At 37.4% G+C, this 27,311-nt stretch overlaps 1 protein-coding gene and 1 long non-coding RNA gene across 5 annotated transcripts in view; both read left to right on the forward strand.

Annotated features, from left to right (window-relative positions):
• Window positions 1–27,311, forward strand: part of TRAPPC8 (trafficking protein particle complex 8) — a 117,557-nt gene that overhangs the window by 38,049 nt on the left and 52,197 nt on the right. For all 4 annotated transcript variants that reach the window (XR_004429214.1, XM_033178051.1, XM_033178052.1 and 1 more), the window contains exons 9-12: window positions 178–328; window positions 6,720–6,820; window positions 9,822–9,927; window positions 16,856–16,987. Coding sequence is in view for 3 of the 4 variants with exons in the window: in XM_033178051.1 (XP_033033942.1) it covers window positions 178–328; window positions 6,720–6,820; window positions 9,822–9,927; window positions 16,856–16,987 (490 nt within the window). In the remaining variant the exon portion in view is untranslated. The remainder of the gene's footprint in view (window positions 1–177; window positions 329–6,719; window positions 6,821–9,821; window positions 9,928–16,855; window positions 16,988–27,311) is intronic.
• LOC117064008 lies at window positions 5,154–5,826 on the forward strand. Its single transcript, XR_004429215.1, has 2 exons — window positions 5,154–5,377; window positions 5,711–5,826. It is a non-coding gene; the product is annotated as an uncharacterized LOC117064008 (long non-coding RNA).

Raw genomic sequence — 27,311 nt, forward strand, 5'->3', positions numbered from 1 at the left:
TGAAACAAGGAACTGTTTCCAGGTATTTTTGAGAATTGACACTCTAGTTGGAGGTAGAATTTCTTTAAAATAGCATTAGTTTTCCTCATATTCTAGAAGAACATGGCAGCTTGTTAAAATATTTTATAGTGGTTTGGGGGGTAATAAATTATACATTATTTTCTTTTGTATTTACAGGTATCCACCAGAAGCACCAGAACTTCAAATCAGGAAGATGGCTGACTTATGTTTTTTGGTGCAGCATTATGATTTGGCTTACAGTTGCTATCATACTGCAAAGAAAGATTTTCTTAATGATCAAGCAATGCTTTATGCAGCTGGTGCCTTGGTTGGTATTCTGTGGTATTATAATTCCTTAATTCTGCTACCATAAATGCTTTAGAAATTTCTCTTGGTGGCAAACAGAATCCTTAGGGATAAAGTTGTACTCAGAGAGCACATAGTGCTTTATAGATTGTGAATTCCTTAATGCTGAATTGATGGATTTCCCTCAGACTAGTTCATTAGCTGGATATGGTGGCACTTTCCTGTAGTCCCAGCTACTTGGGAGGCTGAGGCGGTAGAATTGCTTGAGCCCAAGAGTTTGAGACCAGCCTGAGCAACACAGTCAGATTGCATCTTTAAAAATAAATTGAAAAAACTTATTTCTTAAAAACAAAACCCAAAAAACTAGGTAATTAAAAGATGGTCATATATCAGGATTTCTTCCTTGATTAGTACTTTCTAACTTTTTCATCAGCTTTCAGAATTGAATTTCATTTTCTAATATATTAAAAATACAAAAATTTTTTTAGAAGTTTTCTTAAACCATGACATTTTTAAGTTGCTTGATGTGTGACTTCATATTAGTCAAGATCATGTACTTTAGGTGTGAGACACTCTCTCATCCTAGGCAAGTTATTGAATATCTCTAAGCCACAGTTTTCTCACCTGTAAAATATGTGAATCCTAATGGTATAGGATCAGATAAGGTATAAGGCATGCACTTAGCATAATGCCTTATATATAATAACCTGTCAATAAGTATCGGTGGTGTTAGGTTTGTAATTGATTACAAAGCCCGGTATTTCAGAAGAATTTTCTATACTTGTTGCCTAAAACCTTTTAATGTTTTTGAAAAGTTACCACAAATATATGTGTTATCTGCTTTATGTGTTCAGAAAAGAGTAAAATTAGCACTGTTAGTTTCTATTTAATCTTTTAAAAAACATGTAAGCTTATAAACAAAAGTGAAGAAAAATGTGTAAGAATAATTCATTGGTAATTGTGTAGATACTTTTTTTTAACTAGAAAATATTCACAAGTTGACAGATACTTATTTAATAACCGGCATTTGTTTTGCATTTATTTTAATACTGTGCATATATAAAATTAGTAACTTAAAAATGGAAGCCAGAATAGCAAAATTATATTATTGTTGCTTTCTGGTTCTTTATTTTTTAATGAAAAAAGTCATCCCACTTTTTTTTTTTCCTGGAGACAGAATTTTGACTCACTGCAACCTCCACCTCCAGGATTCAAGCGATTCTTGTGCTTAAGTCTCCTGAGGAACTCCAGCCTGGGCGACAGAACGAGACTCCGTCTCAAAAAAAAAAAAAAAAAAAAAAAAAAGTCTCCTGAGGAGCTGGGATTATAGGCACACCCCACCATGCTCGGCTAATTATTTTTGTGTATGTGTGTTTTTAGTATAAACGGGGTTTCGCTGTGTTGCTCAGGCTGGTCTCGAATTCCTGACCTCAGGCAACCTACCGTGCCTGGCCAACCCAGTTTTTTTTTTTTTTTTGAGACGGAGTCTCGCTGTGTCGCCCAGGCTGGAGTGCAGTGGCGCGATCTCGGCTCACTGCAAGCTCCGCCTCCCGGGTTCCCGCCATTCTCCCGCCTCAGCCTCCGAGTAGCTGGGACTACAGGCGCCCGCCACCGCGCCCGGCTAGTTTTTTGTATCTTTTTTTTTTAGTAGAGACGGGGTTTCACCGTGTTAGCCAGGATGGTCTCGATCTCCTGACCTCGTGATCCGCCCGCCTCGGCCTCCCAAAGTGCTGGGATTACAGGCTTGAGCCACCGCGCCCGGCCATGCCAACCCAGTTTTTAAAAACCTTTCATAGAAATGGAAAATATGCTAGGTTCATGAGAAGCGTTTGAAAACACAAGTGAATTTTCCTTGGCTAAATATTCTCTGATTGCTCATTATAGTCATCCAAATTAGCTAATATGAAATCACAAATACTTCGTGTTATTATTAATACCTTATAACCTAGGTATGCATTTGTAATGACAAAATTTTATTTAATGTACCTGGAAGTAGAATGTTTGATAAAAACTACATTTAAGCTATTCAACTGGAAGTATTAGTAGCTGTTTGAGAGAAAATAATATAGCACTGAAAAATAAAGGCATATTTGCTCTTACATATTTGTGCACCTGAAAATCATTGTAGCCTTTAAAAGCTACCCTAAAAATAATAGGCTTCTGAGAAAAGTTGGGATACTCTTCTTGAAACCTATTCATCTTTGTAACCAGAGCACAAACAAAAACTTTAAAAGGTACCTTGGAAGATTACCTAAATAATCTAGATAGACAGCCTAGCATGGCTGAGGATACCTCAGGGAATATAAAAAATAAATTTTGTGTAGGGATGGAGGTGAGCAAGAAGAATTCCTAACCAGGGGAGCTGCCATGAAACCTATCATAGAAGAAAGTGCAGCCTGCCCTGAGCCCAGAGCTGTGAAAGGCTGGTAGTGTGCTTCTCTGGAGACAGAGTCCATACACACCAAAGTGTAGGCATTAGTTTTTAGCAGCTTGAAAGAGAGCCTTTCTGTGCAGCAGCTGAGCTCAGGGCTTTTTGCTTTCCTTCTGAATGATATAAGTTTATAATACTGCTATTTTTGATTCCCTTGGCTAAGAAAAATTATGTATGAATAAATAAAAATTTAATTTGAACTGATACCATTTCCCTTGCCATTCACATGTTAACTAATTGATAAGATCAAAATGTGTTATAGTAGAATAGACTAGATCGTATGCCTTTTTAGATGAAAATTGTAGAAAATATTTAGTCATTGTAACTACAAAGGCAAAATAAATATCACAGCAAAACCAGTAATAGGAATTCTTGAAGACTTTTTTGTTTTTGAGACGGAGTCTCACTCTGTTGCCCAGTCTGGAGTGCGGTGGCTTGATCTCAGCTCTCTGCATCCTCCACCTCCTGGGTTCAAGCGATCCTCCTGCCTCAGCCTCCCAAGTAGCTGGGATTACAAGCATGTGCCACACCCAGCTAATTTTTGTATTTGTAGTAGAGATGGGGTTTTACCAAGTTCGCCAGACTGATCTCGAACTCCTGACCTGAAGGGATCTGCCTGCCTCGGCCTCCCAAAGTGCTAGGATTACAGGTGTGATCCACTGGACCCGGCCAAGAAAACATGTTTTAGAGCTGTACGATATTTTGTCACATGGATATTATGTATTTTTATTTAGCTCCTTCAATGAATTTAGAGCAGATACTGCTGAGTGCTGAGAATGCAGAGGCATTCTGAAATAGATATGGTTCGTATTGTCATTCAGGGAACTATCAGGTTAAAGGCTTTAATCGTATTTCAGTTCCCAAGTCATTATTTGTTTTTTCTTCTATTTTAAAAAATGTGGCAGAGAAGTACATTTGTTTGTCTTAAAAGTGAATTATGGCTTTCCCGTCCTGCTATTCTCCCATCTCAGCCTCCCAAGTAGCTGGCATTACAGGCATGCGCCACCACACCTGGCTAATTTTGTATTTTTAGTAGAGACAGGGTTTCTCCATGTTGGTCAGCTGGTCTCAAACTCCAGACTTCAGGTGATCTGCCCGCCTCAGTCTCTCAAAGTGTTGGGATTACAGGCGTGAGCCATTTTCATTAAAACTTAGGTGTTTTTTTTTTTTTTTTTCTTGGAGACAAGGTCTTGCTCTGTTGCCCAGGCTGGAGTGCAGTGGTGTGATCACAGCTTATGTAGCCTCAACCTCCTGGGCTCAACTGATCCTCCCACCTCAGCCCCTCACAGTAGCTGGCACTACAGGCGTGCACCACCACATCTGGCTAATTTTTATATTTTTTGTAGAGATGGCATTTTGCCATGTTGCCCAGGATTGTCTTGAACTCCTGAGCTCAAGCATTCTCCCCACCTTGGCCTCCCAACGTGCTGGGGTTACAGGCATGTGGCACTGTGCTAAATCTTCATTTCTAAATCCTTTGACCACCATTGTATATTATTTGAATTATTAACTAAAGTCCTAGGCATTGCCAATAGAATGAGGTTTTTTTGTTTGTTTGTTTTTTTGATCTAGATCTCAGTATGTTGCCCAGGCTGGTCTTGAATTCCTGGGCTGAAGCAATCCTCCTGCCTCAGCCTTCCAAAGTGCTGGGATTACAGGTGTGAGCCACTGAACCCATCCAGAATGAAGTTTTAAAATGAAATATGACCTAGGAAATTGACAGTAATAGGTTTAAGAAAAATGGTCTTTGCACCATCTATGTGATAGTGGATATAAACTAGAGTTTGTAATTGGCAGAATGTATTGATAAGGCAATCTTGTGAGCTCTGATTTTATATTCTTACCAATAAATTGGAAAGAGATGTACTTTATTTTTCTCTTTGTGATCCATCATTGGTCTGTTCTCTACTTATTGAAGGTTAGGGAAGAACAGGGAGGAGGGTGTTAGTAGAAATCTTAAGCTAGGCTAATTTGATAGTATATATACACCATAGTTTTTTTGAAAATCTCATTTAAATATTGAGGACTTCGGATACTGACTAGAGAATTTTAAGATTGAAAGCTTAAATAAATGTATTACTTATATTACTATAGTAGATAATTCTTTTGAAGTACAACACTAAATCACTCTTGTCATAGCCTCTGCTCCTTTTCCACTAGCAAATATTTGGAAATTCATTCTTGGAGCATTTTGGATCAAAGCTTTTCTCTGGGTGGAAAATTGTTTCCACTTCCAGTGTCACAGGGAAAACACACACACACACAATCAAAAAGCAGGACACTGGAGAGGAATAGGGGCTGTTTTCAAACAGAAAACCCAGCAAACAGATTAGAGGAGAACAGTCCCAACTGCAGAGTGGAACCTAACATGTTGGTTATGTTGGGCCTGGCCAACCTTTTTTCCCTTTTGTCTCTATAACAGATGATACCACAACCATAACTGTGTTATATCTTAGCATATCAGAGGCCCATGGAGTAAAAATAAATGAAAAGACCTTTCAAGCTAGTTTGGAAAAATAGATGATTTAGATAAACTGACTATTCAACCTCCCATTTAAAGCTATTAGGCAGCTATCTGGGAGAACACTGCGGGTAAGATGCTGCTTAACAGAAATAACCTCTTGCTCTGACCAGCGTAGGGTCAGCATATTTTGTTGTTGTTGTTTGTTTTTTGAGACCAAATCTTACTCTGTCACCCAGGCCAGTGTGCAGTGGCCCTATCTCGGCTCAATACAACTCCTGCTTCCCGGGTTCAAGCGATTCTCCTGCCTCAGCCTCCTGAGTAGCTGGGATTACAGGCACCTGCCACCACTCCTGGCTGTTGAGGGTGTTCAGGAATTTCTGTATTTTTATTAGAGACAGTGTTTCACCATGTTGGCCAGGCTGGTCTGGAACTCCTGACATCAAGTGATCCATCCACCTCAGCCTCCCAAAGTGCTGGGATTATAGGCGTGCGTCACTGCACCTGGCCAGTTCAGCATATTTTTGATGGGGAGAGAGAACTGTCAAATACTACAATGACAAACAGGGGAAACATAAGTAGCTCTAGGAAACAGAAGATTAAAAAATCTGGACAAAATAAAGAAAAGTGATAGACAACACACGTAACCACTAGGCCTGACATAGCATTCACTCATAAGCACATTGTGTATACATGCACCCACTCACACCGCCACACACAACATTCAGGTAGACACCCAAAGGAGGACAAATCCAAATGTCTGCTCTCTTTGGAATTTCCGTGGCAAATATGAGTCTAGGCAAAAGTAAAGACCTCCCTGGGGTCTAAACAAATCTTAGAAGCAGTCTTTGCTCCCCATGTAGCCAATGGTGCCCTTATATTTGCCTGAGCCTTTCGTAATTGTCTGTACACCAGAATTCATTCTTTATATTCCTGCAGTTTAACTGCTAAATCTTATCCGATCTAACTTTACCTGTGATGGAAGCATCTCCCTTTTGGTCTCTGTATTCCTCATGTTCTTTCAGGAAAAACACATCCCCAAACAGTGGTCATTAGAGGGTGTTCAGGAGTTGGAAAGTGTAGGAAGAGAGTAATATAATACAATAAGGAAATGCCTGTTACTGTCATGATTTCTCTGAGACCAGGTGGCCAAGGAGACTGTAGTCTTTAAGGATATGTTTTAGAGGCCTTAATTGAAGGTACTGCAGTCTTGCTCAGAAGAGCTAAGTAAGACATTACTACTTGGAGGTTGCTATGGGACTCTTACTCGTTACTTATTTGAATTCTAGGTGCTCTTTTGACCTCTGACTTCAGTCCTTCCAGAGTCAGATCACCCATCTTCTCTGATGAGTGACTGGGCTATAAATGTGTTTTTCAAATCTGCATTAGGCTATAAAGTTTATACATGTGTATCCAGTTAAAAAAAAACAAAAACAAATTTCATTCCAACTTTTAGTTTCCTATCTAAACTGTAAGACTGTTTCTTCTTTTGAAATATGTAAACTATATCTTTTATTTTAGGAAATGGCAGCAGTGTCCGCTTTTCTTCAACCAGGAGCACCTAGGCCATATCCTGCTCATTACATGGATACAGCAATTCAGACATACAGGGATATCTGCAAGTAGGTGACTATATAAGATTTATATTGTATCCAGTTAGAGGTCAGTTTGTTCTTTTTTTTTTTTTTTTTTTCCATTCCTAAACTCCCAAATCAAGTTAATATAGTCAGAGACAAGTTGAGGTAATTTTTAAAAAATTAATGTTTTATTATACCTTTTTCTTTTCTATTTTGTTTGGATTGGCAGGTAGGAATGTGTTATGTAGAGATTATATGTTACATTGAAGGTAATTTGTATTGTGGGGACATTTCTAACTTTAAACTGCTGTCAAGTTAGGAATTAGTCATTTTGCATTTTCTTTGTTAAAGAGGCAAAAAAAAAATAGTTAAACAATATTGTATTCATAGTGCTTTCTGTTCAACCCTGTAAGAGTGAGAACTCACCACCTGTAAGGAGACTATGAACGGGTCCCCAGTGGTCAGGGGAGATTTCATGGGATATTTGATGGGTAGACCTTGAAAGAAAAGTGGTTAGGACTTGATAACCATGAAGATGTATCAGGAGTTGTGATTGGCAGGCATAATGTTTTCAGTGTGCATTATTGGCTAAAGAGAAGAAAGCCCTGGCTAGGTTGGAAGGTTTCTGTATAGGGAAAGTACTGGATGATAAATTTGGAAAGGAGATTTGAGATAAATCTGTGTGAGGAACCTTTACTGTCGTGTATTATTTTTATTTTTGTTTTTGTTTTTTTTTTGAGACAGAGTCTTGCTCTGTCACCCAGGCTGGAGTGCAGTGGCTGCGATCTTGGCTCACTGTAACCTCTGCCTCCTGGGTTCGAGTGATTTTCCTGCCTCAGCCTTTGGAGTAGCTGGGTTTACAGGAGTGCGCCACCTTGCCTGGCTACAGTAGAGACAGGGTTTCACCATGTTTGCCAGGCTGGTCTCGAACGCTTGACCTCAAGAGATCCACCCACCTCAGCCTCCCAAAGTGCTGGGATTACAGGCATGAGCCACCATGCCTAGCCCATGTTTTTTATTTTTTATTTACTTATTTATTTTTTTGAGATGGAGTCTCGCACTGTTGCCCAGCTGGAGTGCAATGGTGTGATCGCAGCTTATTGCTACCACCACCTCCTGGGTTCAAGTGATTCTCCTGCCTCAGCCTCCCAAGTAGCTGGAATTATAGGCATCCGCCACCATGCCCAGCTAAGTTTTTGTATTTTTAGTAGAGACGGTGTTTCACTATTTTGGCCAGGCTGATGTCGAATTCCTGACCTCACGATCCGCCCGCCTTGGCCTCCCAAGGTGCTGGGATTACAGGCGTGAGCCACTGCACCAAACTCATGTATTATTTTTATTAAGCTGCAGTGAAGACTTACGTAGTAGTAAATGGAAAATTACCAAATATTTGAGTAGAGACTTAACATAATAGAAGTTACTTTTCGGAAAAATTAATCCGACTTTTCTGTTGTTTCAGAATAGGTGCATTGGAAGACAGATGTAGAGCCAGTTTTGATCCCTATAATGTTGCAGTAAAAGTAGTCATCGTAATGGTAACATGGTTAGAACAGAAGAGCATCATTAATAAGATAATAATAAACATTTTTTGAGTGTTCAGCATTTGCCATCATGCCGAAAAAATTTATATGCACATTTAGTCTTAACAACAAACCTCTGAAATCGTGCATGTTATTTTTATCCTAATTTTACAGATGAAGAAACTGAAGTAATTGACTATATGGGATAAATCGTTTAGGAATCAAACATAAGTGTTAAGATTTAAGGGAGTTTATAAAATTTACTGAAGAAAAATCTTTAAGAACTGAACCTGTTAAATAAGTAGTTGCTAGTATATAGGAGTTAGTCTTTTGTGTTCATCAAAACAATCTTAGGTATTCATAAATACCTAACCTCCAAGGAAGAAAGGTATGATTTGTAGAAAGTTTGTGACAAGTCAGTATAATAATTTTTGAATTTTTGAAAGGAGTAAATTGTGTTTCTAAAGTAAATACTATTCATTGTTTAGAATGGGCTTCCAAAGTAAGTTCAAATTAGCAAACTTTAGTTATATTAATAATTTTAAAGCCAAGTGATATTTTGATTCTATAAGGATTAGAAAGTAAAAAGAAAAACTTTTGCTGCTGTTTGCCAGCAATAGGATTCCATCTTATAATTTCATAGTAAGAATGTTTTCATTCTTTTCTAAAATGGATAATCTAATTCTAGATTACTGATATAGTAGTACACAAAATCAACTGATTGTGTTTTTACAAAAAAGACTAAAATTGGGTCAGGAATCAATCAGACAACACGGGCTGTATGCCATCTCTAGCAGAAACATCTTAATGGTACTGTCAGGGGGAAAATACCTAAATATTCCTCAAAGTAGCCAGCAAGATGAAACACAATCAGAATTTGCATAAGGAAAGAGAAAGAAATATGTGTGACATGTTTATATTTTTCTGTTCAAAGCAGACTTTGTTAAATATGTTATGGAACCAGTTCTAGCTTTTCTGCATACAGGAGATAGGACTTTGCATTGTATTCTTACTGCCAAATTACGTGATAATGAAAAGTTTTGATGAGTTATGAGAAATTTTTGAAGATTTTTTTAAAAAGCCTTTTTGGTAGGTGCAAAACAAGGACATAGACTTCTTTTCTTCTTTTTATAGTCAGCCCTGTGTATCTGCGGATTTGACCAACCACAGATTAAAAATATTTGGGAAAAACCAACAATAAATAATAATATAAAAATTAAAAATACAAATGAAAAATAAAGTATGACAATGATTTACATAGTATTTACATTGTAGTAGGTATTATAAGTAATGTAGAGATTATTTAAATTACACAAGAGGATGTGTATGGGTTAATATGCAAATACTATGCAATTTTATATAAAGTACTTGATAAACCTTGGATTTTAGTATCCTGGAGGGTCCTGAAACCAATTCCCTGCAACTGTCCTCTAAAATTGTAATTGGAATCTTTTGCTGAACACATTTACTTTGATGTGCTAGGGTATTATTGTGCTGATTTTATTTTCTTGCCCTTTTTTCTACAGGAATATGGTGTTGGCTGAAAGATGTGTGTTGCTTAGTGCTGAACTTTTAAAAAGTCAAAGCAAATATTCAGAGGCTGCAGCTCTCCTAATACGGTTGACCAGTGAGGTACTGAAACTGTGTAGTATTTCCTTTAATTAGCATTGTTCATTTTTTAAAAAGACGTATCTTCTTTCTTGAAAGGGTTTACAAAACATAAAATTAGCCAGGGAAATCACTCTTTGGGAATTTACAACATGGCTATTTTGGTTTTTTGTTGAGTTAATTTTAAATGTAATTTTTTATAAATTAAATTTATTTACATATTTTAAGGCTACATTTCATTATTAACTACAGACATGTATTGAGCATACTCTGTGACTTATTAGGTTTTTGTCCTTTGAATAAGAATATTTAAAACAATGTGCATGTGCGTTGTTCCTAATATAAAATGATATTTTATTTTTTATTTTTCATATTTTGTTATCTGAGTCTGCTAGGGAAATAAAGCTGATTTTAAAAGACTAATCACTGAGGAGGTTTTAATTTTACTTTCAACTAGCATGAACTTTTTAAGATAATCATCTTAAACATTTAAAAAACCTATATTGTGAATATTTTAAAAGAGAAAAAAGTAATTCATTTATAGTTGTTGAAGATTTTACAACGAACATTATTGAGTTGCATTGACTGCAGGCTTGTAAAGAATGGTAGTAATTCCTTTATAAGTGTTGTTAATAACACGTGTTTTAGATGACTACTGAAGAATGAAGGAACGAAATCAAACATCTCCTTTGTTTGCTCCTTAAATGTTAAATTATCCTAGGATTTTAATCCTTGGACCACTGCACTTTTTAACTCTTTATGTTTTGGGGATGATCTTATCCACAACCATGCTTTCCACTTTCAAATCTGTCTTTAACCCTGAGCTTTCCTTGAGCTTTAGATTTGTATGGCCAACTGTCTTTAAGATTTATCTACTTGCGGCCAGGCGTGATGGCTCACGCTTGTAATCCTAGCACTCTGGGAGGCTGAAGCGGGCGGATCACCTGAGGTCAGGAGTTTGAGACCAGCCTGGTCAACATAATGTAATCCCATCTACTAAAAATACAAAAATTAGCCGGGCGTGGTGGTGCACACCTGTAATCTCAGCTACTCAGGAGACTGAGGCAGGAGAATTGCTTGAACACAAGGTGGGGTTTGCAGTGAGCTGAGATCGCGCGCCACTGCACTCCAGCCTGGGCGACAGAGCAAGACTCTGTCTCAACAGCAGCAACAAAGATTTATCTACTTCGTGTTTCCAAGGCATCTTAAATTAACATATAAATAAACCCATAACATTTTTTACCTGATATATCATGATCTTCAATTATGTTATCACTAACTAGCCCTTTATTTGCTCAAGGCAGAAATGGCTTGAGATATTCCTGTATTCTCCTATCCTGTCTGTAATCCAATGTAGCATGGAGGTGGGGGTGGGAGTAATTTTTGTTTTCAAGCTCTTAAACATTATTTATTTAATTAAAAAAATTTTAATCTTTAAAAATGTATTTTCTTTTTGTATCTCCATATAGTTTACTTATCTCTCTCTCTTTTTTTGGTTTTTTAAAAACTTCTCCTACTGTACTAGTTCTCATTCTTAATATTTTTTCTTTGGAACTGTGGCCTTTTTCCTCTTGCTTTGTGTAGTTTACTAGTCATGGTATCAGTTGTGTACTTCAGATAGTCTTGCCTAGTACACCCGTTTGTCCTAAGTGTCTCTGTTCTGCTCTCTCATATAATGCTGTAAAACCTGACATCATATTATATTATATTGGAAATTATGTTTAAGCTTCTTAAGCTGTTAGCTTCTTCAGGTCAGGGAACCGTGTTGCCTTCTGTTTTTATTCCTGTTGCCTAACACTGGCCTTGGCACGTGGATTAGATGCTCTACAAGTGTTTGTTGGAACTGAACCATTAATTCTTCTACAAAAGTTTCTGTAAGATCTAACTAGTTAGGTTCAGAAGCGATATTTAAAATGTTTAATAATTGTTATTGCATGGCCACTGACTAATAAATATGAACAGATAACAAACTATTTGTAGAGCTGAATACAGGCTTTTGAGTATTCTGATGTTCTCTATTATAATAAATAATCTTAACTTGGATTTGAATGTGTTGCTGTGTTTTTCAACCTAAGGATTATCAGTGAATGTAAAAAGAATTTATGGTTCAGGAGCTTGAATAAAATTCCTTTTTTTCTTCCTTGCTTAAATGCTTTTAATTGCCATTCTATCCACATATATGAATAAAATTTCTTCAGAGCAAATTCTCCTGTCTGCATTATAACCGTGTTATTTTTTGTCATTTTTCTCTTCTTTCCAACTCTTTGTTTTCCCTTTTCTTTCTCAAATCTGGATGATTTGTTTTATCATGAAAGTCTAGAAAATGTATCATTGTTATTTACTGCCATATGGTGGGGAGAGGGGGCAGGTGGTGGTGCATGTACCCAGAAATTGTGATTCTCAGTGGCCTTTTCTGCAATACCTGTCATAAATTTCTTTGGGGTAACTTGAAACTAATGATTATTGGGCATAATGTTTATAAATTATGTTAAATCTTTACCAACAATTTACATTTATTGTATGTATTTTGTTAACTAGAAAGGCTGTATAATATCAAGAGATGCACACTGGTTTTGAAGCTGGAGAACTGAGTTACATACTCTTGACATGCCTGAACTGTGTTCCCTAGATTTTTGCTAATACTGTCACAGTGAAAGATAGTTAATGAGGCCTGGGCAAGAGGAGGAGCTGTGCTTTGACTTTATGTACTGCAAATTTTTGGGCAAGTGGATCTTATTTTTTGTTTTATGCCCTGGGATTCTCAGAATGGCAGAGCAAACCCAGTTTAATGATGAAACGTGCCACATTTATCACCACATAGGATATATATGAATTTGGTGCTTAAGACATACCTGCTTGTGTCTGTTTCTGTGTTGAACACTTATTCTGGTCTTACAACCCATTTTTTCTGTTACTATATTTAAATATGAAAAATCAGTTTCTAGGGATGCTAATGTCAGTTTTTTGTAAGTTTCTTCAGCTTGGGAGTAACTGGTCTTATGGGAAATTTATCAGCTGAAAGCACCTTTCTTTCCTGTTAACTTCATGGTTATGCAGAGATGAAATCTTAAAAGCTTAGAGCCATCTTTTTTGTTTGATGTTTGATTCAGTTAGTTAGCTACAACTGGTGACTTTATCAACTGTGTTTTTATTGGTTTATTGAGGCCTCTACCTCAGATGATTTTTTTTTTCTGTACATAACCCTCATATTTTAAGTTATTGTTGTCTTTTTATCTTTTGTTAAAATTATCTCTTGGTTGTGGACAGAATTTTCATAGGCCGGAGTTCTTGATGAAGTGCTATCAACAGGTTTTTTTTTTTATTAGTTTCTTATGGAACATATATAAAACTTATTATTTGATAGTATGAAATACAGCACTATATTAAAATTTTATCTTTCAATTCATTTAAAGTCTTTGCTTTCTGGATAAAACCATCACTTTGTAAAAATCCTTTTATTTCTCTTCCATCAACACTGATAGCAGTTGTCATTCTTTTCAGGGCTATTTTTCTCCTTTCAAAATAATGTTTTTACCACTTTGGGTGTCACATTAAGAATCAGGGTCTAATGAAGAATAAAGCTGGACTAAGATATGAAAGCACAGTATTCAGCTCTAGAAACTGATTCTCATTCAGTCTAGAAACTGATTCTTTACATGCAAGAGTCAAAATTTTGTTTCAGCCAAATTAATACAGGCCATGGACTTCCACATGTGCCTTCAGTTGGTCACTTCTTGAGTGTTAAATTTGGAAATGCTAAGAGTTTCTCATTTTGGTTTTTAACTGGATTGTACATTAGAATCATTTGCAAACCATTAAGTATTCTCAGGGGATATTCTTAGCTTTTTAGAATGTCCAGGATTGCTGCCCATTCAGGTTTTGCAGTTTAGTGAAGCTTCATATGCATTAAAGAAGTGTGTGTGTATATATTATTTTATTTTATTTTTTCATGTGTGTGTGTATATATGCATGCATATGTGCGTTGTGCTAAGAATAGACTTAAGAAATTACAGCACTTAAAAAACTGAACTCTGTTGAGGCCTAAGTGAAATTCTGAAATAGAAACAATAATTAGGGAGAATTACCTATTTTGGATATTAAAATATATAGATACTAAAATATAAGGCTACAGAAAGTAAAACTCTATACAGTGATAAGAATAGACATATTAATGGGCTAGAACGAGGATTTAAATACTACATATGGTTAAGGTATCATTTAAAATTAGTGGAGAAAGCTAACTTATTCACAAAATGGTATTGTGATATCTAACCCGCTGCTTGGGTTGGAATCTTAGCTTATTCATTGTGTTTTAATATATTATAGCTTGATTAAGCTATAATAAAAAATGAAACCAGAGTAACACACACACACAGACAGACACATTCACACACACACACACACACACACACACACCCCAGAAGCAAATACTAGGAGAGCATTTTTTAAAGTCCTGGAATGATAACATCCTTTCTTAGTTTGATAACAATATCTTGACACTATAAAGGCAACGATAGTGTGCTGCCCTGCAAAAGAATAAACTCTTGTCAAAACTGGAAAATACTGTTTGCAAAATATATCACAAAGGACTAATATTAAGAGTATACAAAGGGCTCTTACAAAGCAGAAAATCACAACAAACCATTCACAAAAGAGCATAAACAGGCAATTCACAGGAAAAGTACAAAATCCCCTAAACATATTAAAAGATTAACAGCCCTGCTATTAAGTGTATGTTAAGGAACAAGGTGTTATGTATATATTTTTTCCCTTATTTCAGACAGGTCGTCCTTCTGTCACCAAGCCTGGAGTGCAGTGGTGAATTCATGGCTCACTGCAGCTGCAGTCTCCCAGGCTCAGGTGATTCTCCTGCCTCAGCCTCCCAAGTAGCTAGGACCACAGACACTCACCATCATGCCCAGCTAATTTTTGTAGAGACGGGGGTCTCTTTCTGTTGCCCAGGCTGGTCTTGAACTCTTTGGCTCAAATGATCCCCCAGCTTCACCTCCCAAGGTTCTGTTATAGGTGTGAGCTCCCAGCTGTCATTTTTCTTTTATTAGCTAAAAATTTTAAAGATTTTTGGCTGAGTAGAGTGGAACACATATACTCTTATTCTTTGTTGATGAGAGTATGTATTGGTGCTACTTTTTTTGTAGCAGTTTGGCTATATTGATTAGAATCTGAAGTAGTGTATGCATAGCTTTCATTAACTCAGCAGTTCTACTACCAGAAATTTCTCTATTAAAAATATTTGAATAATTATTCAAATATGTTTCTATAAAGATAGTTATCAAAGCATTTTATGTAGTAACAAAATATGAAACAATAATCAATTGGTAAGTTAGGGTACATTTTATAATGGAATACAGTGTAACTTTAAAAGAAATGAGAGAGATGTAGATGTCTTAGAAAGATGTCCATTACATAAGTGAAAAAAGCAAGGTACTCTATATAAATGCCACTTATGTATCAAAATATATGTGTATTTTTAAAATCCATATGTTTTAGGCATGTAAACATATGCACATACATACACAGGAGGGGTGACGAAGGACACAACACTAAGCTGTAAAGAATAGTTACCTCTGGCAAATAACATGAAACATGGGCTAGGAAAGAAAGATGTTCACTTCTTTTTCTTTCACTTTTTTCTTCAAACACGTATTCTTTTTTAAAAAGTTAGTTTGTATTAATACTTTTTAAAAAGAAAACATTTTTCTAAAAAATAAAGTAAGCTCCCAAGCTCCCCTAAGTATTTCTGACACAAACCCATTTTTAAGAACCACTAATTAATTACGTATTCCTGACTTTTTTGCTTACTAGCTTTTGGATCTTAATTACTTGAGCAATCATCTAATCATTTAGTTTTTGTCAGGAGGAGGTTGAAATAGATAATAGCTGACATTTACTGAATGCTTTCTAGGTGGTTTCCTGGAGTCTATTTCAGCTCTAATGTAATTCTATGATTGACGTAGAGATAGTTTATGATAATCAATGGTCTGTGAACACTTTTGATGTAACTATAATTTGTTGAAATTATTGCATTTAAAGTCAATGTTTTCTGTTTTCAACTTTCCCTGGGGAAAATAATGGCAGCAGAACACATGGAAGGGCATGGTAAGTTCAGCTTGAGAACAGCTAAAAACCTGGAGAAAGTTTTGGTGAAAATGTTGTTGATATTTAATCAGCAACCTTCAGTACTTTCTCAGTTATCTGTAAAATGATGACTCTTTCAGTCGAAAGATTTGTCTTAAGGGTGGTGACGTAATGTAGTATGTGGTTTTGTAGATTCTGTACTGTGAGGGTCAGCTGAAGTGGAAACTTTCTTGAGTTGTATTCTTTATTAATGTAATAATAGCAGGTGAAAAGAAAATCTTTGAAACTGAAGCCTTCTGAACTTTTTAATGAAACGCTGTCGATTTGGCCCTCTGGAATTACAGCAAACGTTGAGGATTCCTTTACCTACAGTAAAATTTTACAGAGAATTAAGGAGTAGATTAGAATATTTCATAATCTATGTACATATTTTCTTGGGTGGATGAAAATATGCTAACAAGTCAATTTTCAGAGGAAATCAGATTGGTGTAAATGTTTTCTGGTTTATTATTTATCGGTATACCTGTAATAAATTTGTAGTTGACAAACTTTTTTGCCATTTGAGAAGGAATTGCAGTTATTCACAGATTTTGGTACATGGCACATAACATAACCAGACATTCGGCTTTTATGAAAAGCTAAGTATTTCATGGTAGAAAATGTTTTCAAAGCTTAAAAGAATTTTGTGTTTATTATAAGAATCAAGATTGGTTTGCCCCTTGATCTTTGCCCCCATATACTCTTAAGTTAAACATTGGATATGCTATGTATTAAGATATTAAATGTTTTTTCACTAGTTATGTATTTACTTTTAACTTGGTGAAACTAACCTTTTTCTCTTTTAACCATTCACTAGGATTCTGATCTTCGAAGTGCACTTCTTTTGGAACAGGCGGCACATTGCTTTATAAACATGAAAAGTCCCATGGTTAGAAAATACGCATTTCATATGATATTGGCAGGCCATCGATTTAGTAAAGCGGGGCAGGTAAGTGCTTTTCCTTTACAATGAAAAGTTGCTGTTAATTTCTTTTATAAATGTGTGTCATTTGTCCATTTTTTGTTATTTAAAATGAATCTTAAAAACTAAATGAAGTTTTGTTCTGAGGTAATGTATTGGTAAGGGCATGAGATTTGGATTTAGACAAATCTGGCTATGGATTTTGATCTTCTCTTCACAACTTAGGTCAGGCTACTTCTCTGAGCCTCAGGGTTTTTTTGTTTATAAAATTTGTAATTTTGCCCAAATTTTGGTTAGGTTAAACTAAATCACATTTGTGAAAAGCCAGGTAGATTGTATGCATTCAAGTAGGAATGAATTCTCCCTATTTCAGCTCTGATCTTCTGTTCTCTCAAAGTAATTTTTTTTTTTTTTTTTTTTGAGATGGAGTCTTGCTCTGTCGCCCGGGCTGGAGTGCAGTGGCTGGATCTCAGCTCACTGCAAGCTCCGCCTCCCAGGTTTACGCCATTCTCCTGCCTCAGCCTCCCGTGTGGCTGGGACTACAGGCGCCCGCCACCTCACCCAGCTAGTTTTTTGTACTTTTTGGTAGAGATGGGGTTTCACCGTGTTAGCCAGGATGGTCTCGATCTCCTGACCTCGTGATCCGCCCATCTCGGCCTCCCAAAGTGCTGGGATTACAGGCTTGAGCCACCGCGCCCGGCTCTCAAAGTAATTTTTTAAAAGATCCTGCTCTTTCTGTTTCAGAGTGCTTTATAATGCTATTTACTAAATACTTAATGTATAGACGTCTTCTGTCTCTTATCTCTTGAAGCAGTTGAGTTGCTGGGATCTTTACTGATTTATAGAGATTTATCCAGCCCCAGTTGTCCTAGAACCATTAGTCGGAGAGAGCTAGCTTTCTTGGAGGCTGAGAGTAGCAGTAGGGAGATGGTGATTTACTATAAATATAAATAGAAACTTGGATTAAACAACCTTTAAACAACCATCTCTATATTTCAGAGACTATACTAGGAGCTGAACATACACCCATAAAATCAACTTGGTCTTACCTCTTAAGGAGCTTTTGATCTATTAGGGGCATATGAAGATCTTTTAAAAATTTAGTTAATATGGGCTGGGCGCGGTGGCACACGCCTGTAACCCCAGCACTTTGGGAGGCTGAGGTGGGTGGATCATGAGATCAGGAGGTCAAGACCATTCTGTCTAACACAGTGAAACCCCGTCTCTACTAAAAATACAAAAAAAATTTAGCCGGGCGTGGTGGCGGACGCCTGTAGTCCCAGCTACTCAGGAGGCTGAAGCAGGAGAATGGCATGAACCTGGGAGGCAGAGCTTGCAGTGAACCAAGATTGTGCCACTGCATTCCAGCCTGGGTGACAAAATGAGACTCCGCCTCAAAAAAATAAAAATGTAATACGAATATACTAAGTATGAAATGTAACTGTGAACATCCTTACATTTTTGTAAGTCTGTGCTAACCACAGCATCCCGGTGTTTTACACAATGTACATTATTTCAAAGGTACAAAGAAAAGATGTTCAGAAATTACTCTCAATTTCATGTAAAAATACTGTAATTTTTTAAAACCAACATTTCAAAATTGGGTTCCTTCCTCTATTTTTGGAACCCGTGGAAAGTTAGAAAATATGTGGAATTGCTTAATGTTCATTAAAAAAACCTTTCAAATCTTAATATAAAATTAAATGTCTTTATAATAATTGATACACTCCATGAATTAGAATTTCTCAGGCTCTAACATGGAAAAAACTTAAAAAAAAAAAAACTATTATTACTTTTCATGGCTTTTCTTCAGTAGTAAGTGCAAGTGCATCTGAAACATGTTACCCCATTGTGTATCTCTGATTAAAAGGTTTCTGTTCAAAAAATGACAAAATGTATTAAGCAGGAGGTTTCCTTTGCTTGAAAGAAAATATATGTCCCATTAGGAATGGTCTGTTGTCTCCTATTGAAAATAAGTCATCATTTTTCTACATCTTTGTCCACTTTTATGAATGGTTTCATTTGTGAGAATGGTAATGTCATTGGAACTAGAAACAGCTGCTTGTATCTTACCTTCCCAAATTATAGGGCATATTGCTTTTAGGAAATACCTAACAAGTTAAAAATGCTACCTTTGTGGTAGGGTGAGATATATTTGCTGTCTGGCTTGATAATCATCTTCTTACTGTAGCATATAACCCTGCGAAGTTAATGATTCAAGGTAGCTGGGTTTGCTCTTTCATGACCACTCTATACGCTCTGAACCCAAGACAGCTCTTCCACGAAGCAGTACAGTTTGTGGAAATCTGAGAATATGACTATAAATTAAGATCTACTGGATAAGCCAATACAATATATATCTAACTGAAGTTAGTCAAGAACAGTCTCTTCCTTGGAAGTTAGTGTGCATAGAACGCATATAATTCTGACTGAGGCCTAGTTTCTGAGAAGCACCAACTTTTTACTATTTAAAAAAAATTTTTAAGTTCCAGTGTACATGTGCAGGATGTGCAGGTTTGTCACATAGGTAAATGTGTGCCATAGTGGTTTGCTGCACCTGTCAACCCATCACCTAGGTATTAAGCCCAGCATTCATTAACTCTTTTTGCTAATGCTTTCCCTCCCCGCATCCTACCCCGCAACAGGCCGCAGTGTGTGTTGTTCTCCTACTGTGTCCATGTGTTCTCATTGTTCAGCTCCCACTTATAAGTGAGAACATGTGGTGTTTGGTTTTCTGTTCCTGTGTTAGTTTGCATAGTATTCCATGGTGTGTATGTATGTGCCACATTTTCTTTATTCAGTCTATCATTGATAGGCATTTGGGTTGATTCCATGTCTCTGCTATTGTGAATAGTGCTGCAATGAACATAGGTGTGCCATAAAACAGAATTATCCTGCCTCAGCTTCCCGAGTAACTGGGATTACAGGCATGCATCACCACACTCAGCTAATATTGTATTTTTAGTAGAGACGAGGTTTCTCCATGTTGGTCAGGCTGGTCTTGAACTCCCAACCTCAGGTGATCTGCCTGCCTTGGCCTCCCAAAGTGCTGGGATTACAGGCATGAGCCACCACGCCTAGCTTTGACTTTTTAATAATCACCATTCTGACTGGCATGAAATGGTATGTCATTGTGGTTTTGATTTGTATTTCTCTAATGATCAGGTTTTGATTTGCATTTCTCTAATGATCAGTGATGTTAAGCTTTTTTTTTTTTTCCCATGTTTCTTGGCTACATAAATGTCTTCTTTTGAGAAGTGTCTGTTCATGTGCTTTGCCCACTTTTGGATGGGGTTATTTGTTTTTTTCTTGTAAATTTGTTTAAGTTCCTTGTAGATTCTGGATATTAGACCTTTGTTAGATGGATAGATTGCAAAAATTTTCTACCACTCTGTAGGTTGTCTGTTTGCTCTGATGATAGTTTCTTTTGTGGTGCAGATGCTCTTTCATGATTTGGTTCTCTGCTTGTCTGTTGTTGGTGTATAGGAATGCTTGTGATTTTTGCGCATTGATTTTGTATCCTGAGATTTTGCTGAAGTTGCTTATCAGCTTAAGAAGCTTTTGGGCTGAGACAATGGGGTTTTCTAGACATAGGATCATGTCATTTTCTGATGAAGACAATTTGACTTCGTCTCTTTGTATTTGAATACCCTTTATTTCTTTCTCTTGCTTGATTGCCCTGGCCAGAACTTCCAATACTGTGTTGAATAGCAGTGGTGAGAGAGGCATCCTTGTCTTGTGCTGGTTTTCAAGGGGAATGCTTCCAGCTTTTGTCCATTCAGTATGATACTGGCTATGGGTTTGTCATAAATGGCTCTTACTATTTTTTTTTTTTGAGATGGAGTTTTGCTCCTGTTGCCCAGGCTGGAGTGCAATGGCATGATCTTGGCTCACTGCACCCTCTGCCTTCCGGGTTCAAACAATTGTCCTACCTCAGCCTCCCAAGTAGCTGGGGTTACAGGCACCCGCCACCACATCCGGGTAATTTTTTGTATTTTTAGTAGAGACGAAGTTTCACCATTTTGGCCATGCTAGTCTTGAACTCCTGACCTCAAGTGATCCGTCCACCTTGGGCTCCCAAAGTGCTGGGATTACAGGCGTGAGTCACCACACCTGGCCAACTCTTAACTATTCTGAGTCATGTTCCTTCGATACCTAATTTATTGAGAGTTATTAACATGAAGAGATGTTGAATTTTGTCAGAAGTGTTTTCTGCATCTATTGAGGTAATCATGTGGTTTTTCTCTTTAGTTCTGTTTATGTGATAAATTATCTTTATTGATTTGCATATGTTGAACCAGCCTTGCATCCCAGGGATGAAGCCAGCTTGATTGTGGTGGATAAACTTTTTGATGAGAAGCACCAACTTTTCATGACATTTGAATTTAAAACAGGGTTGTATTGATAGGGATGAGAGAAGAAATTACAGAGTAATGCCGTTTCTCTTAGTCCTCTCTTTGAGAATTCATGCTGAATTGCTTATCTTGCCTCAGAAGTGTGTGTGTGTGTGTGTGTGTGTGTGTGTGTGTGTGTGTTACCCAGCCTGGATTGCAGTGGCACGATCTCGGCTCACTGCAACCTCCACCTCCCGGGTTCAAGCGATTCTTTTGCGTCAGCCTCCGGAGTAGTTGGGACTACAGGTACGTGCCACCACGCCCAGCTAATTTTTGTATTTTTAGTAGAGATGTGGTTTTACCCTGTTGGCCAGGCTGGTTTCGAACTCCTGACCTTGTGATCCGCTCACCTCAGCCTCCCAAAATACTAGGTAATTACAGGCGTGAGCCATTGTGCTTGGCATGACAGAAAGTGTTTATAGTTCAATTATTTTTCATTAAGAATATCAGAAAGTAAAGTGCATTTTAAAAAGAAGTGGCATGAAAGTTTAGTCAGTTAAAAAAAATTAAAATACTGGGGAAGAGTGTATGTGATTAGACAACCTTTCTTTCTGTTCTTACTATAAAAAACTGACTCAAACCTTGTACCTCATTTAAATTTCTTTTCCAAAAAAAATCTTCAAAAATCCACTTGAACACTTTCGAAAATCCACTTGAACACTCAGACACATTCGATTCTTTTCTGTATCTAATAGTTTTTAATAATGTGTTCCTTTACTAAATGCTAAAGATAGGGTTGCTTTTTTTTTTTCCCCAAGAAACATCACTTAAAAATTAATTTGGAAACAGGCCATGCATGTTGGTTCACACCTGTAATCCCAGCACTTTGGGAGGCCAAGGTGGGCTGATCACCTGAGGTTTAGAGTTTGAGACCAGCCTGACCAACATGGAGAAACCCTATCTCTACTAAAAAGACAAAATTAGCTGGGCGTGGTGGTGCACGCCTGTAATCCCAGCTACTCTGGAGGCTGAGGCAGGAGAATTACTTGAACCCGGGAGGTGGAGGTTGCAGTGACCCAAGATTGTACCATTGCACTCCAGCCTGGGCAATGAGCAAAATTCCATCTCAAAATAATAATAATAATAATTTGGAAACAATCTCAGGTTTATAGAAAAGTTGTAAACAGTGTTCAGAAATTTTTTTTTTTGGCCATTGGAGTGTTAAGTGGTTTATCTATTGCCCTATTATCCCCAAATACCTTAGGACATATTTCTTATTTTCTAGAAACAAGAACTTTCCCTTACATAACCGTAGCATAACTATCAAAGTAAAAAAATTGGCATTGATACAGTGCTACTGTGTAATCCTCAGACCCCATTCAGATTTTGACAGTCATCCCATGCATGTCCTTTATCAGAGGGCATAGGATGTTTTGTCCTTTTTTAGTCAAAGGATCATTTGACTTCATGACTTAAGCACTCATGAAGGTTAGTCCAATTATTTTTGTAGATTGTTCCAAGTTACATGTCTCTGCTATTTTCCTCATGATGAGATTCAAATTCGGTATGTTTATAGGAATATCACAGAAGGCATCCTGTATACTCATTTCATGCCATCCAGTGGCAGACTATTTTTATTTATCATTTAATCAATAAAGTGTTTCTTTTTTAAAAAACTTAGTTTTTTACGAAATAGGGTCTCACTGTGTTGCCCAGGCTGGTCTCAAACTCCTGACTTCAAGAGATCATCCCATCTTGGCCTCCCAAAGTGCTAGGATTGCAGGCGTGAGCTACAACACCCAGCCAAGACAATACTTCTTTTAAAAAACCCCTCAAAGACAATTCTGACAATACTATAAGGCACGTATGGAGGACAGTGGAAACTGGTATATTTTGAAACAAAAGTTTAATGAAAATAAAGCCTTTTCTTGGTACCAGTACCACATTTCCATTTTTTAAGATGGAGGTTGTCTGAGTTCAGAGAGTGGCAGTGATAAGTAATTTATGCCAAATAGCTGCTTATGCTTGTGATAGGGTGCAGTGATGGCCAGAAGAAAAGAATACCAAACTGTATCACTACAGAACAAACCAGTTGTATAAAAATGTGCTTATATCATAAATATATACAAACACATAAATACACATACACATTTATTATCCACTCACATATAGTTTTAGCACACGCTGGTATTTCCATTCAGGCCAGTGCAGTGGTGTAAAGAGGGATGACCACATCAAAATTAAATTTCATAAAATAGCTTCCAGTTACAAGATAATAACAAAGCCTCTAACTCTATCCATGACTCCATATGCTAATGCTCTGGAAACTCTCATCTTGTTTTGTTTTTTGTTTTTGTTTTTTTGGCGGAGTTTCGCTCTTTCACCCAGGCTGCAGTGAAGTGGCTCCATCTTGGCTCACTGCAGCCTCCGCCTCCCAGGTTCAAGCGATTCTCCTGTCTCAGCCTCCCGAGTACCTGGGATTACAGATGTCTGCCATCAAGCCCAGCTAATTTTTCTATTTTTAGTAGAGATGGAGTTTCACCGTGTTGGCCAGGCTGGTATTGAACTGCTGACCTCAGGCGATCCACCCGCCTCAGCCTCCCAAAGTGCTAGGATTACAGGCCTAAGTCATCACGCTCAACCGCCCAACTGGTTTTTCACAGTCATTAGTATTACTGAGTTCATATACTTCTGGCCTTTGAACAAAGCAGGTGCTTGCTTGTTTCAGGACTTCCTCTTGGTTTTTAAACTGCAGGTCTAAAACTTTTAGGTTTTTAGAACTGTTACCACTTTTGGATTTCTTCTGTCTGGTTAATTTGTCTCTATTTGAGATTCCTGTTATTAAAAATCAGCCTTCAACTTTGCAGTCTTCTTTTCTTTTTTGAAAACATTGGATCCTTTTGATGTAGCATCTTCATCAGTGTTCACTTCTTTCATTAGTTGGGCAGTGATGGCCAGGTGGTTAGTACTTGGTGAGTTCAGAGCCAGGTCTGGAGGAAAGCTGTCTCCATGAATTGTGATTGACTGGAACTTGGACCTTTTTCTTTGGAATTTTATTTTGATGTAGAGATGTGGGAAGTCTTCTACCCTGTTACAGTGGGTGCTACCCACTCTACTGTCCATCTTCTTTTTGTGGTGACTGACATTGAATAACTGCTTTGGTGTTTTTGTTGCTTATTTTGTTTTCTACAGGGTGTACTTTTATAGTGTGTTTTGTCAGCATCAATTTCCCATCCCTTCTTTTTTGGTCATCTTTTCTGTCAGACATACTGTTGCTGGCACTGAGAGGTGGTCTGTACCTATCTCTCTCTTTTTTTTTTTTTTTTTTCTGAGATGGAGTCTCACTCTTTTGCTTAGGCTAGAGTGCAGTAGCATGATCTTGGCTCACTGCAACCTCCGTCTCCCGGGTTCAAACGATTCTCCTGCCTCAGCCTCCCAAGTAGCTGGGATTACAGGTGCATGTTACCATACCTGGCTAATTGTTGTATTTTTAATAGAGATGGAGTTTCACCATGTTGTCCAGGCTGGTCTCGAACTCCTGAACTCGTGATCCATCCACCTCTGCCTCCCAAAGTGCTGGGATTACAGGCGGGAACCACTGTGCCCGGCTGTACCTCTCTTTTAAAACAACAGTTACAGAGGCCAGGCACGATGACTCACGCCTGTAATCCCAGCACCTTGGGAGGCTGAGGCAGATGGATCATGAGTTCAGGAGTTCGAGACCAGTCTGGCCAACATGGTGAAACCACATCTCTATTAAAAATACAACAATTAGCCAGGCATGATAGTGTGCGCCTGTAATTCCAGCTACTTGGCAGGCTGAGGCAGGAGAATTGCTTGAACCCGGGAGGCAGAGGTTGCAGTAGGCCGAGATCGCGCCACTTCACTCCAACCTGGGTGACAGACCGAGACTCCGTCTCGAAAAAAATAAAAGTAAAAATAATTACAAATTCAGGAGGTCCATGTCTGGGTTTGCTGCATGAGTATGTTGTGTAATGCTGCGATTTGGGCCTCAGAGAACTGACCCATCACCCAAATAGTGAATATATTACCCAGTAGGTTGTTTTTCAACCCTCACTTCCTTCCCTTCCTCCCTCTCCCCTTTTGGTGTGCCCTATGTCTATTATTTCCATCTTTATGTCCATGCATGCCCATTGTTTAGCTCCCACTTATAAGTGAGAACATTCATATTTGATTCTCTATTTCTGATTTATTTCCCTTATGATAATGGCCTGTAGCTCCATGTTGCTGCAAAGGATATGATACCATTGGTTTTTATGGCCATGTCATATTCCATGGTGTGTATGTGCCACGTTTTCTTTATCCAGTTCACCATTGATGGGCATCATAGGTTGATTTCATGTTTTTACTACTGTGAATAGTGCTGTGATGAACATAAGAATACAGGTGTCTTTTTGGTAGAACAATTTACTTTTCTTTGGTTACATACCTAGTAATGGGATTACTGGTTGAATGGTAGTTTTGTTTTTATCTGTTGGAGAAACCTCCAAATTGCTTTCCACAGTGGCTGAACTAACTTACATTCCCATCAACAGTGTATAACTGTTCTCTTTTCTCCATAGCCTTTTAAAATAGCCATTCTACACTGGTATGAGATGGTATCTCATTGTTTCGATTTACATTTCTCTAGTGATGTTCAGTATTGTTTTCACATTTTTTCATGGCCAATTGTGTGTCTTTTGAGAAATGTCTGTTTCACTTTTTAATGGGATTATTTGATTTTTTTTCCCCTGATTTAAGTTACTTTTAGATTCTGGATAATAGTCCTTTGTCGGATGTGTAGTTTGCAAGTATTTTCTCACATTTCAGAGGCTATTTATTCTGCCAATAGTTTCTTTGCTGTGCAAGCTTGTTAGTTTAATTAGGTACCACTTGTCAATTTTTGTTTTTGTTGCCACTGCTTTTGAGGACTTATTCATAATTTTTTTGCCAAGGCTGATGTCCAGAAGGGTATTTCCTTCGATTTCTTCTAGGATTTTTTTATAGTTTGAGGTCTTTAAATCTTTAATCCATCTCCAGTTAATTTTTTGTATATGGTGATAGGTAGGGGTCTAGTTTCATTCTTCTGAATATGGCCCAGTTATCCCAGCACCATTTATTGAATAGGGAGTCCTTTTCCCCATTGCTTATTTTTGTTGACTTTAGTTAAAGATCCGTTGGTTGCAGGTATGCTGCTTTATTTCTGAGTTCTGTATTCTATTCCATTTTTCGTGTGTCTATTTTTTGTACCAGTACCATGCTGTTTTGGTTACTATAGCCTTATAGTGTAGTTTGAAGTTGGGGAATGTGATGCCTCAGCTTTGTTTTTGCTTAGGACTTTGTTGGCTATCTTTTTTGGTTCCATATGAATTTTAGAATAGTTTTTCGATTCTGTGAAAAATGACATATTTATTTGATAGACAGTTTGTTGAATCTGTAGATTGCTTTGGGCATTATAGTTATTTTAACTATATTGATTTCTCCTTGTCCATGAGCATGGATTTTTCTTGCTTGTTTGTGCCTATACTTTTTTTTTTATCAGTGTTTTGTAGTTATTTTTCCTCCTTGGTTAAATATATCCCAGGTATTTTATTTTGTGTGTGTGTGGCAGTTGTAAATCGGATTGAGTTCTTTTTTGGTTCTCATCTTTAATTTTATTACTGTATAGAAACACAACTGATTTTTGTGCATTAAATTTGTGTCATGAAACTACTGAAGTCATTTATCCTAACGACTAGTGTCTTTAGGAGGAACCTTTAGATTCTTAGGTATAGGATCTTGTCATCATGGACAAGATCATTTCACTTCCTCTTCCTATTGTATGTTTTCTTTCATTCTCTTGCCTGATGCTCTGGTAGGATATAATACTATGTTGAATAGGAGTGGTGTGAGTGCAGAGTGTACATCCTTGTCTTGTTCCACTTCTTAGGGGGAATGCTTTCCACTTTTCCCCATTCAGTATGATGTTTGCTGTGAGTTTGTCATATATAGGTCTTACTATTTTTAGGTATGTTTCT

The sequence above is a fragment of the Trachypithecus francoisi genome, unplaced genomic scaffold (genome assembly GCF_009764315.1).
Source record: "Trachypithecus francoisi isolate TF-2019V2 unplaced genomic scaffold, Tfra_2.0 Lachesis_group19, whole genome shotgun sequence".
Classification (NCBI taxonomy): Eukaryota; Metazoa; Chordata; class Mammalia; order Primates; family Cercopithecidae; genus Trachypithecus; species Trachypithecus francoisi.